We start from the raw sequence: 13,174 nt of genomic DNA, 5'->3' as shown, positions 1-13,174 counted from the left end.
GACGTGAGATTATTTTTACAACAATGTGAAATGCCAAATGACGGGATTGCTCTACATGAGAAATTATGTTCAAGTTCCACACTACAGCAAGATCCAAATATTGTAGCAGGAAACTGGTTTGATTTCTCCAACATATACTTAATTAAAATAACCCCACTGTAAGTAACGAAACATATGCTTTCAATAGAAATGATGGACATGGTGAATGTCGTTTGGCCAGGCTGATGCCGACGTCAGCTTCATTTGCACTTCTTTACTGTATACTAGAATTTATGCTGGACGAGGGACCAGTGGGCCGCAGCGCTGCTCTCTGATGAACGTTGATTTATATTGAGCAGAAATGATGGCCGCCAATGATTCGCGATGACACGATTGTTCCGTTTGTATTGACACTATATACCGTTTTGAAAATTGCGGTTCAATCCATCTTTTAAAGCACGATATGCACTTCAGGGGCTGCAGCTGATCCCTAAAGACTAATGGGTAGTGGGTAATCACCGTTTGTTAGACCGCATTTTATAAGCTTGTTATTTTCTCTATTAAGACTGGTCTTCATATAGAAAGTAAATAATACTGACAAGTGAATTTAGTGGAGTTGAAAATACAGTATTTTCGACATAAATATCCATCAAATGGTTAAAAAAAACCAAAAAAAAACCTTATTCATAGAGCTTATTTGAAAAGTAAAAAGCCTTATGAACCGTCACGACTCTCTCTCCGCTTTACTAGTGAAATGATTCCAGTGTGTTTGGCATCTGCTCAAATCTAAAGTCAAACGCGTGAGAGCGTAGGACGGAGATGGTAGGCGACTACGCACTCACTGAGACCGAGCCGATTCTGACCGAGTGGCTGGTCGCCCGATGGTGGCAACCAAAGGGTGGAAATCCCAGGGAATCACATATAAACCAGAGTTACACGCAAACAGCCGATTGGCGGCCATGACGGAATGCAGGAAACAAACACGCCGTTCACTTGAACAACCACAGTGTGCTGCGAGTTTTACCACACTCAAACTGTTCAATCGTAATGTGAAATGTTCTAAAAACATTTATACGGTACAGTGGAGCAACTATTTTAGAGAAACTGCTGAGAATCAAGGAAGAACCATAAAGTCTTGCCATCATTTCTTACCCACAATATGTGAATAGGGAATACGTGAGTGAGTCACCAGGATGCAAAAATGCCACAAAACGGTCTTATATATATATATATATATATATATAATCACTGAAGAGGTGACAAAAATAATGAGAGAATAGCTCACCAGGAAATGACTTCACAGACCAGCAGTCACTTACATTCAAAACAAATTTACAAAACTTTGAGCTTTGCAACATATAAAACCAACAAACCCACTGAAAATGAAAATAATATCAGATACACTTGATAAACTCATTTCTAACCTTGACTCATCCCATGCAGGGATCTGACATTCTATTCAATAAACAGTTTTATTTAACTTTATGACAGCATGTATTGTCTCTGTAGTGAATCTTCCTTGTGTTGCAAGCAGAGACCTCTTACAGGACAGACGCATTCTAGAATGTTTGGTCTAAATTGTCATATGTATACATACAACATCAAATAAGGCACAGGCAGCCAAAGCAAAATGTATCCACCCTTTTAAAGCTGCATTATTGATGTAAGAAATAGATATGGGTGTGGTGATATATAAAAACCAGTAGACTTTAACTGCTGAACATTAGTAGCGGAAAACCAAAGCTGCCCCATCACGTATCAGAGCCGCCCTCTCAGTGGAACGTTTTCAGGTAAATTAAATAAGTGCGTGAATTCAGATTGCGCTCTGACAACCTGTTCCAGGGAAAACAATGCCAAAGAAGAAAGTCTGCATCTTGAAAGTCATTAACTGCAGAGAAGCTGTAGTTCGCTGGAGTTGTAGGTGAGAGCCGGTGCCACCACCTCCGTCCCACCCAGGGCGTCCTGTCCTCTGATCTTCAGGTTGAGGAACTTTATCTTCCAGGTGTTGTTCTCCAGCGGGGAGCGGATGAGGCCAAATATTTGTTCGAAGATGCCAAGGCAGGCTGTGTCTCTGTGGATGGTCCCGGCCACGGCCACAATCACCAGGCCGTGCGGGGAGGCCAGAGCCTTCAGGCCTTGGGGCTCCAGATTGGGACTGAAGAGAAGGCGCTCCTCCCTGCTCAGGGCCAAAAGACGAAGGCTCACCAGTTCAGCTCCAAGAAAGTCCTTCATCTGTTCACTGCCAGCTCTGTGAGAGACACACGTATGTTATCGGTTCACCGTAGCGTTGTTTCCCTTCTGCAAAACATTTCGATGAGAAAAGCTCTTGTCGAAACGCATCCTGATACACACGCGTGTGAAGAGCAGAAAAAAAGACAGGCAGGTGAATGTTGATGGTCATAAAACACTTTCATTTCAAACTTTATTTTCACAATGTAAGTCATTTTTCAATTCTATGCACACTATAAAATCAATGGAGCCGATCCCAGCAAACTGTGAGCGAGGGCAGGACACAACCTGGACACGTCACCAGCCCCTCACACCACGGACACACACACACAGTCACATTCACACCAACACACAGTTTGGAGTCCAGTCAAACTGGAGTACCGAGAAAAACACTCACACACACACACACACTTGGGGAGAACATGCAAACTCCACGCAGAAAGGCCCAGTAAGTATTTGAACCCATGACATTGTCTTTTGCTGTGACGCGAGAGCTTAAACCACTGCACCACTTCCTGTTTCTTAGTTAAAAAAATTAAAAAGCGTTGCTCCACAGAATACCAGTAATTTGCAGAGAAATAGAATGAAAAAGAAAACAATTAAGATATTTGAATAGTAAATGTCTCAATTATAGAATAGATTATCAAACATAAAATTAAATAGTGAACATCAACAAGCTTGAAATATAATGATTTAATACAATAGTTGCACAGAGAAGGGCTTGACTATAAACAATAATTGACAATAATGAAGAGGCATGACTTTAATTAATGAAGATTCTCTCCTGTTTGAAAAACTTAACTGGCTTGATATGACAGTGTGATTGTTGTGCTGCAGGAACAAGATGAGATGAGAAACGACTGATATTTGAAGTACAGAGTCTGAACACCAAAACCTTTTTTAATTAGAAATGGAAAAAGAAGTGACAGGCAAATAACTCGATCACAAGACGACAACTGAGTTACTAAACCACACCATTTGTGCCATTGCCATCATGATTACGAGTTAGTTTGCCATTGCTGAAGCCGTTGTTTGATGATTTTCTTACCTGGCAAGAAGGCGTAGCTTCACATCTGGCCAGAAGTGTTGTGCTCCCCAGTCTTGAGGCTGCTGGTCTAATGTAGGATTCTGACTGTTTAAAAGTTGGAAGAACCACTGGCAGAACTGCTGGCCGAGGAGGAGAGGGTCAAAGCCCGCTCCGGACTTGTTCGTAGAATCAGATGCTTTCTCTGTGGTGTCGTCCGTGTCACATCGAGGGCTTTTGTCAGCCTCAACCTTGAGAGTAAGAGTAATGACACGATGCATTTAAAAATTATTCCTGTTTCAGCACAGCCTTTTTTTTTTTTTTTTTTTTTTATAAATATTGTGACTACACAGTCTTTGTGAATTGATTCTCTACATCTTCAAAATGTTGTCAATAGTATTTGAGATGCCAAAGGCCGTCCCAGACTCCTGACAGATTATGCAACATGCATTCACCTTTATCTAAGTAACAGCTCATTGACCTGTCAGCATGTTACCTTGTTGGCGAACAAGAACATTATTGAGAGAAACTTGTTCATGCATTTAGTTTTGTGTTTTAAGGTCTCGGTGAAAAATGTGGTAGACAACTACAACTCATCCAGAATGCTGCAGCCAGAGTTCTTGCCAACACAAAGAGGATGGAACACATTAAACCTGTGCTTCAGTCTCTGATCTGGCTGCCTGTGTACAAATGATTGACTTCACATTGTACTTCTTGTCTACAAAGCTTTGAATGGTCTCGGGCCGAAAATACATCTCAGATGTACGAGTAGAATATGAAACATCCAGACTCCTAAGGTCCTCAGGAAGAGGTTTACAAAGAGTGGGTAGACGCTGAGATCGAAGGAGATCAGCTTCATTCGGCCGTCAGCATTCACACCTGCATTTTCTTGTAGAGTCAGAAGCAAACAAGGGTGAACCAGCTATTAGTGTTTACACTCATAACCTGTTCAACAAACTTCCTGAAGACAGAAGGACTTCTGACACACCCACTTATATATATATATATATCGAGACATGTATAAACATTACAATATTTGAAAAAGACGAAACATGTATTTATGAAGGTAAACAGAGCATATGACTAGAGCAAACATTTAAAATGAAATAAGTAAACACACTTGTCCTGCCTTGTCTTTACCTTTACGGTTACCTTCCCTGACGACCAATACTCCAGAGTCCTCGAGATCAGCTGACGCTTCTCGCTGCTCGGCGGCATGATCACGCCTTCATCCGCCAAGTATTTGAAAATGAGGTCTCGATGAATCTTCTTCCTTCTCAGGAGCTCCTCGGCGTTTTTAGTGAAGGACAGAATAGTTTCTTTGGCCTCTGCATTCACAGATTGAGGGTACAACGTGAGCGTTTCACCTGGACGAACCTGAAAGTGAAAACACAATTAAATCGTACTGCTCTCTTACCGGTGACGTTTTCCACCACTATCAGCTTGTTTGTGACCGTGTCACTGAGTGACAGTAAGTCCAATTTAGTCATTAGTCTCATAATATTTCTAAAGCCTTCTCGTTCTCTCCCTGACAGCCCTGACATCTTTGCATAAACAAATCCCTTCCTCCATTTGTGTCGTCTTACTAAACTGTCCGTACAGGAACATATACCGGCGCAATACGGTTCCGTTGGCTGCTGCTGCGTTCAAGCTCTTGTGGAATTTTCTCAATTTGAAATCCTTCACTCCAGTCTTTTCACCTATCCAAAGTTAGTGGTAAGTGATTACTCGGGTAGTATGACATCCTCGAATATATGATATTGTTATTTCTTCATCTTTTGCCAGATATGATCTGCCCGTATATGCTTCCCGGAACTTTCACGCAGTCGGTGAACAAAGACTTGAATGAAAATTAGAAACGCAACACAATTAGAGATTTCTTTATATAGCTGCCTCGTCTTTTAAAACACAACAGCGATGCTCAGTGTTGAGTAAAGCTGCATTGATTTCGTCTGCTTGCTCACGCCTTGTGTAATACTTTTTTTTCTGTTCGTTTTATAACTAAAACTTGGTTATCTGCGTTTATCTGTGTCACAGACACAAGGGGCAAAGGTCCGTGGCAGTTGGGCAGAAAGCAGGATCAATAGCAAACAGCACAAAACAGTGTTCAATCTTCTTTTGAGTGGATACGCGGTCACAGTTTATGTGAGTGTACTTTTTTCCTTTCCCTCAATGATAGTCGTCATAGCATTTACAGTACCTATGAGTTAATCGCAACGTTTTGCGAGTTTTAATGAAGACGTTGGAGTTTACGTGGAGCCCTTGAAGGCATCACGGGGCGAGCTAGCTAAAGAGAGTTAGCCTGCGCAGCGCCGCTCCGCTCGGGACTCCGGGCTCCTCATTCCACCTGCAACATAAACCTGCTTTCTCCACATGTTCTAGATATCACTCGAAGCGGATCACTTCTGCGCGTTTACATTCTACTCCTGTGGACAAGAAGGGAATTAAACCCCGGAGAGGTAACGTCCTGTTATTATTTGCTAATACACCCTCATGTTGTTTAAATCCAGCTTATTGCTGCTATGCGGTTTATTTATAAATAAAATAAGAAATGTTTTTTTTTTGTTTGTTTGTTTGTTTTGTTTAAGTGCGACATGCCACGGTTTAACAGTTTTATTTGATCTGTGCTGCCAGTCTCTTTAGTCTTGGTTGAGTGGCTGTGCACTTGGAAGAACTCCATAATAAACAATCCTTGTCTGTAATCAAAACAACCTTCAGTTGTCATGCTCACCTTTTTTCTTTTTTTTTTTCAAACAAATTCATCTACTATCTAATGTGAGGATCTAATGTGAAGATACAATTCATGACATTCATTAAGACCAATCTTTGTCAAATCCTGTTTTGAACTCTGAATCAATCCAGAAATATATCTGATTAGAATTGTATAATAACGTCTATGTAACTGCTCTTTCCACTCATGTTGTCAAAGACCGTGTTGTAGCAAACTGAGTCAACTAGAACTTCATCAATTTCTCGCACTAATATTAATATTGTGCACACAAAATGTCGTAATTATCCTTAACATGTGCACAACTTGTTTGGTTTCAGTAATGGGGAATATGTTACACCACCACCCTGCTTCTATTATGAGGGAACTGCATTACAAAGGCATTATGTCCAAACCAGCTCTTTAAACCCTCATAGTCACTTCAGTGGACTATTAGGCCTGTGAGATTAGTCCTTTAATTCCCTCAAGCCGCCAAGAAGTCATCCCACTCATAACCTGGAAAGAGAACCGGCTGTCAGCTCTGTTGTTTATAATAGAAAATGTATTCCTGTGCTTTGGATGAGGCGCCCGTTAGGTAGTCCTCACTTCCATTGGAGCAGAATTGCCTGTTAGGAGCACTCCTTGATCTGTGTGTGCCTTACATAGTTGTGTTTCCATTCCTGCTTCAGATGGAGGAGTTTGAGAGCGGTGCTCGAGGCCGGGTGACCATATACTCTGTCCAGGGTTGCCCACACTGTGTACGGGCGAAGGCCACCCTCGGGCCATTGGGAGTACCAGTATGTGACGTAGACCTCGGCATGCATTCAGAGCTGAGAGCGAAGGTGAGGGAGCTGACGGGACGCAGCACAGTCCCGCAGATATTCTTCAACGGCGTTCATGTCGGCGGTAGCGACGAGTTGCAGAAACTGGTAAGGAGATGTCATTTTTTTGGTTTATTTAGTGCACAGGCCGGTAGGAGTCCCCACTTGTCAATGGTCCTTTCTACATTACAGGCCCCCGAGGAGCTGCAGAGGCTGGTGAATCTAGTGAAAGATGAGCCTCTTCCGGTCGACGCTCCACCGCTGCCGCAGAAGACGCAGTCAGAGGATACAGCTGGAGAGAATGATGGAGGTGAGGTATTCATTTTCGCTCCTTTCTTCCACAATGAAAGTCATTGCTTATGTACAGGTTTGATGGACTGTTCTTTCGGTGTGCACTTCTTTCTGTTGGTTGGTTCTTTATTGGGGATCCTGATGGTCTGGTCTGCTCTGGAATGGGAGGTGCAACTGTTTAATAAATCGTGTTTGAGGTGGAGGATTGTCCTAATCCGACTGACAGAAGCGTTCATTAGATTCAACAGGGCTGCTTTTGCATAGTCATCCTTGTTTGGAAATGAGCCAAGACAAATAGGTGGTTACGAAATAGCTGATGTGCTCATAGTGGCAAATTCGTCAAGAACAGAGGTGTGTGTGCGTGTGTGTGTGTGTGCATGTGTGTATACATCTCCTGTTACAAATACCAACGGAGACCGTTGATATGAGGAACTTGATGCTTTGGATGAGCCCGGCAGCACCCAGCTTCCCCATGGTACCTCATTACTGTATGTCTGATTAGTTTGGCTCTTTACAGTGTAAATAGTCTTTTCCCCCTTAGTGGCACAGACACCGATGTTTCTGGGGAAATATTCATATCCAGTGTCAGCTTTGATGAAGTATTCGCAACGTCAACATGAGTTGGTAAACAGCAGGATGGAAGTTTGTATTTGAAAGGTTCTGGCGAACGAGATTTCATCTCAATATCACACAAAACATTTTGCAATGAAAGCGTAATAAAATTGATTGAATCTAGTATAACTTTACTTTTTGGGACAAAAACTGTATTGGAAGCCTCTGAAAAGTATTGGGACTAATAGCCAGAGATTGCCTTTGTTTATTTGATGCTTTGAAGTGTCGCAGTCTCACCTCACGTTATGTAATGAGGCATATTCACTCACTCACTCACTCAGTACAAAGTCGTTGTTTTCTGTGCAGAGCATTTATTCCAGTATGAATGTTTGAACTTGTGTGCTTCTATGTGTTTGTCCATGTTTGGCTCGGGGGAAATCCCTCACAGAGTTTAGCTGTGAAAGAGATGAGTTGGCCACCCTGGTACAGGACATCAAACATGGCGGTGTGATTGGCAGCTGTAGGAGGGGACTGACCTCATACAAAAAGAGCTTCTCGGGCAGTCAGCTGGTTGACTGGCTGCAAAAAGAGAAGGGCATGGGTAAGTAAGGCTGTAGATCTCATCGACGCGAAGCCCCGAATTCATACAAGATGCGGTGGAATCCATCCCCGTCTGCGGCTGACTGTGGCCATGTGTGGTGCCAGGCAGGGCCGAGGCCTGTTGCACTGTCCAGGCTTTGTTGCAGAGAAAGTACATGGTGTGTGTGCATGGCTGTGGGCAGCAGGATGGAAGTTTTGATGAAGGAAAAGGCGCCGTGGACCCATTGTACAGGCTGCTGGAGGACGACCCTCATTCAGCCCTCAACGCAGGACAGACTGCCTCCTGCAGCCCCTTACAGGGTAGGTCAGGACCTGAGCAGGCATGATGTTCAGGCTCGCGCTGAGTCGTCTCCCTCGACACTCACTAACCACTCTGTCCTGTTCGCCGCTGGCTTGGTGTTTGATCCTTTCCGGTTTGCTGGGGTTGGTTTACTATGCCAATGATGTTTGGGATGCCACATGTTGAAATAGGGATTAATGACATACGAAAACTGGCCTGTCATTTAGAAAATATAGAAATCAGTATACCAAAATCCACTAATATCCTTTATTAAAGGATTAATGCGAGCTTCATATAACATTAACACAAACCACGAATATTTGCATCATTTCCAAGACATACACTGGAAATGATTGAAAAAGGCCTGATAAATGCCCGTATGTCATTAAGCTCATGCTTTAAGTCCATTTTCCTCTTTGCTGCAGCTTTATTTCTTCTTTCCAAGGTGGTGGAGAAACACATTGTCTGGCTTTGTGGTGCCATGATTTCAGCTGATGTCACACCCTTCTGGAGGCTCGCCGCTACTTATTGAGCAACACGGCAGATCTTTGTATCGCTGCTTATTAAAGTGTTACTGTGGTTCTTGCTCTTGAACTAACATATCAAAGCTGTGTTGTGATGATCCAATTCAGTGGTTTTGTACAGTGTGGGTGCATGAGGCCCCCCCCTCACAGAAGTTAGGTCACATTGCAACCACCCCTCCCCCCCCAAAAAAAATAAAATAAAAAGAGAACTTGCACATTACACATAGCGTCTCACACCAAGTGGAGATTTTTGGGTGAGGGCTGGATTGCAAAATATTTCCCACAACATAAGAATCATAGACAACCACCTCACGCTTTGAAAACCACTGGTCTATCATCGACAACATACCGCGTTTGCCTGATTATTCACAGCTACATCGGTGTTAAACATATTTTATTCTACCTGCCAGAACCAACATCCACTTATTGTCACAGTTCACATTTTCTTGTTTGGAATGTTGATCATGAAATGTATTGATGGTATACTGTATTACATTAAAGCAGGAAGTATGATTCACTTAAAAACCTCTGCGATATGTTAATATCTGTTTCTGCTTGTGTAGCCATGTTTTTACCCCGAGAGTAAGTTTTTGTTCATCTCAGATATCCACCATGTCTCTCTCTCCTCTTCTTCTCTGTCGCAGCTTCTGAGCTGTCCTTGATTCTACGGGAGCTGATCCTGAAACTGTTTTCGGAGCACCTCTCCGCCGACGGCAAGGTAGTGTTTTCGCTGTGCGTGCGGATGTGTCGCAGCTCCGAGGTTGTGCACAGACCTGTCACACGCAATCTGCAGCAACGTTTGTGAATCAAACTGTGGGTGGATTTCCACGGGTTGTAAATGCGTCGTCCTTCTTCACAGTCGGTGGACTACAAAGGCATGTCGGCGAGCCCCGCGTTTGACCGCTACTGTGAGCTCGCCATCCAGCTGCAGAGGGTGGAGTTGCTTTCGCTGAGCCGGGAGGAGAAGCTGGCTTTCTTCATCAACATCTACAATGCCTTAGTCATCCACGGGTACCTGCGCCTGGGGGCGCCCACCAACATGTGGCAGAGATACAGAGTAGGTTTACGGAGCTGCATAACAAAATGCGAGCGTACGGGAGCAGAAATGGATGGTATTGCGTTCAAACGTCGCGTTTCTGCTGTGTGTTGTAGTTCTTTAATTACGTGAGCTACCTGATCGGAGGAGAGGTGTTCACACTGCAGGACATCGAGAATGGCGTCCTCAGAGGGAACAGAAAAGGCATCGCCCAGCTTCGAAGGCCCTTCTCCAAAACAGACCCACGACTCCAGGTACAGCCGCAGAGTGAACTGATCACATCCTCACCGGATGACTCGAGTTTGTGGCAACTGAATGCAACTCCTCTTGCTGTCCACTAGGTGGCGCTTCCAGACGCCGAGCCATTGATTCACTTTGCCTTGAACTGTGGCGCGAAGGGCTGCCCTCCCATTAAGACCTACAGCCCACAGGTGGAGTGATCAGATTTCTTGTGGTGTCTTTCAAGAACGTAGCGAGCAGGCGTCACCATTACGATCGTACTGTGTGACAAGTGTGAAAACTTTAATCAGTTTTGATTCGATTACCTGCATCAGGACATCGACAGCCAGCTCCGCACCGCTGCCGAGGCCTTCCTGGAGAATGACGACGCCTGCACGGTGGACTCTGGGAAAGGGGAAGTGCGACTCAGTCAGATTTTCAAGTGGTACAAGGCGGATTTTGGAGGCACTGATGAGAAGGTAGTTTAGTACTCCGTTGCTGGACATGTGTGCATGGACACTTTCCACTTATGGCATATAACACTGTTTCTTCTTCTTATCCTCTCACAGCTACTGAACTGGGTGCTGGAGCACATGGGTGACTCTCCTAAGAAGAACAGCCTCCAGGGCGTCCTCTCTGCCGGGAAGACCAAAGTCAGCTTCCTGCCGTACGACTGGACTTCTAACAGCAGCCACTGAGCACGCAAACGCACACACGCCCCGCTACTCTCTTTTTAATATCTGTCCACTTTCTACTGAGCTACTTCTTCTTCTTCTTCTTCTTCTTCACACCAGAGGTCTGGTGATCAAGTGTGCACCGCATTAAATCAGTCGGCCCCCTTCTATAAACATGTGTTAATGCAAAACAAGCTGAAGCCCCAGTGACGGTGTGGAGGGGCACATTTGCACTGTATCATAGAATCACACCTCTGTTGTAGGCTTTTTTTTCTTTTTAGCTTTAAGGTCCTACCGTGGGCCTCTATTTCCACTTTGGTTGTCATACATGCGGGAGTGCTACGCTGTGGTTTATCAGTAGTATTTCAAAGGGAAGAGCGATTTGCACTTAAAATTCCAGCAGCCTAAGTAACAGCATCTAATGCATGTTAAACATTATTAACTTTAATGATCATCGAAGGCCGCCATGCTCTCCAGTCCGTGTCTGTGTCAGCAACTCAGGAGTCATACATCATTATCATCATCATCATCACCCTTACCAGGTAACACTTTGGGGGGGGGGGGTTCATTCGTGTGGCCCAAGTAATCAGCAGATAGAGATCAAAACGTAGCCGATCCGAACAGGCTGCCTCTACAAAAGCCATATGGAAACCCTCTGAACTTACAAACCAACTTACCTTTGTGAAGCACACTGCGGCCGGTCCATCCCATTTTTTAACCCCGACACATGTGAACAAGTTGATGTGACATTTTATATGAAAACAACAGCCGCTGTGAATATCTGCAGGTTATCCGTCACACACCGGATCTTAAATAGGAAACTCACGAGTTTGGTGTGAAAGAGATGTTTGGTTGGGACGTGATTCCAGTTTCTCATCATCTGGTCTGTGTGCGCGGAGCCGTTATCAAGCGTTTCTTCTCAGTGTCCAAATGAGAAGGAGCTCATTGTGTGCTTATCTGTTTCTAAAACTGGCGTCTCTGCGGTTCTCGGACTTTTTTGCAACGCTATGATCAGATCAGGTTTCTGACCCGCAGAGATGAGGGGCCAGTCCTCGCCGCGTGTGACCACCCGACCCGTCGCTATCCAGGTCTTCCATTATGAAATGGAAAAGTGCTACAGCTGATCTGTGTACAGCCTTTTAAGTTCAAATTCTTTCAATATTTATCAGAATTACACTCATTAGGGATGCACTCTGACACTTTGCATGCTTATCGCCAACTTTTAAAAAACAAACTACTGAGACATATTTGTACTTTTCCACTTATGAAAATGCTCACTTTTGGTCTGTGTGCGGCTAAAAATGTGTCATCCAATGAAATATTAGTATTTTCTTAATGTCTTTTTGTGCTTGTATGTTCATGTTTCGTTCGCCCAATAAGTTTGGACCTGGCCGAGATCAAGATTCAGTTCATTTCAATGATATTGCCTTTTTTTTTTGTTAAAGCTGTGCCTGTGAAATATGTTCTGTCTTCTCCATAATTTTGCATTTACTTCTCTCAGGTCAAAGCAAAATTTGAACTACTGAAAACTATTATCCAGGTGTTCTGATGTCATCTCTGCACTTGTACGCTGCACGTCATTTCCACCCGTTTCACTTTGTTCCGTCTGGTTTGTTGAAATCTTGCACACTATTTTCTGTGTATGTTCTAGTTGAAGCTATATGCAGCACCAAAGGTTTAGTTAGCATGTGTTAAGAGCTGGAATGCAACTGCTGCATGATACCAGGGGGACAAGCGCCGACCTTGAACGCTGGCCTGTAGCAGGCCTGTCTCTGTGTCACTGCTTTGTTTCTCGCCTGTAAGCTTAGCAATACCAATAAGTAATAGGACCTAGAAGTGTCACCAAGACCTGAAATTGGAATATCAAGAGTACAAATCTATTATTTAATAGCTAATAGAAGACACTTTGTACGCCGATGATATTTGTGTATACAGACGGTCCCTGTACTTTTTTCAAGGAAAGAAAAAAAGAAAAAAGAAAAGTTACCTCATGTATCAGGAAAATGTGATGCAAAAACTTTTTTAAACAAGCAATGCTCATACAATTATTCTATTTTCCTCTTTTCCTGTGATTAAGCAATATGTTTATTAACAGTAAATATGCAATGCTGTACTACAAGTGGATTGAGTCTGTTGTCTTCTTTAATTATTTAACACTGGTAGTTTCTGCTGTAGAGGTGATTCTCAACGCGTGGAGACTGTATTGGACAGTATGCAAGTTTTGTTTGCATTAATGCA

The 13,174-nt window shown here is 43.6% G+C and overlaps 2 protein-coding genes across 4 annotated transcripts; one reads left to right on the top strand and one right to left on the bottom strand.

Moving 5' to 3' along the window:
• Positions 1-1,207: 1,207 nt before the first annotated feature.
• Positions 1,208-5,014, bottom strand: cUnh3orf38 (chromosome Un C3orf38 homolog). 2 transcript variants are annotated; one of them, XM_080477833.1, is made up of 4 exons: positions 4,650-5,014; positions 4,373-4,560; positions 3,257-3,483; positions 1,208-2,227 (listed from the first exon to the last, which is right to left on the bottom strand). In XM_080477833.1, the coding sequence occupies exons 1-4, from the start codon at positions 4,774-4,776 to the stop codon at positions 1,864-1,866; spliced, it is 906 nt and encodes a 301-aa protein (XP_080333959.1). In that variant the 5' UTR covers positions 4,777-5,014; the 3' UTR covers positions 1,208-1,863. The 2 variants fall into 2 exon arrangements, with proteins under 2 accessions (XP_080333959.1, XP_080333958.1); XM_080477832.1 differs by having other exon boundaries at positions 1,297-2,227; positions 4,385-4,560; positions 4,650-4,824.
• Positions 5,015-5,502: 488 nt separating this feature from the next.
• On the top strand, positions 5,503-13,059 carry LOC308119153 (uncharacterized protein). 2 transcript variants are annotated; one of them, XM_080478999.1, is made up of 11 exons: positions 5,503-5,691; positions 6,629-6,868; positions 6,953-7,070; positions 8,052-8,204; positions 8,309-8,503; positions 9,652-9,725; positions 9,867-10,064; positions 10,160-10,297; positions 10,385-10,474; positions 10,598-10,741; positions 10,832-13,059. In XM_080478999.1, the coding sequence occupies exons 2-11, from the start codon at positions 6,629-6,631 to the stop codon at positions 10,958-10,960; spliced, it is 1,479 nt and encodes a 492-aa protein (XP_080335125.1). In that variant the 5' UTR covers positions 5,503-5,691; the 3' UTR covers positions 10,961-13,059. The 2 variants fall into 2 exon arrangements, with proteins under 2 accessions (XP_080335125.1, XP_080335124.1); XM_080478998.1 differs by lacking the exons at positions 8,052-8,204; positions 8,309-8,503.
• Positions 13,060-13,174: the final 115 nt, after the last annotated feature.

This window comes from Lipophrys pholis (assembly GCF_963383615.2).
Source record: "Lipophrys pholis genome assembly, chromosome: 13".
Classification (NCBI taxonomy): domain Eukaryota; kingdom Metazoa; phylum Chordata; class Actinopteri; order Blenniiformes; family Blenniidae; genus Lipophrys; species Lipophrys pholis.
The sequence above is the reverse complement of the archived record's forward strand: the minus strand, read 5'-3'. Positions and strand labels throughout refer to the sequence as shown.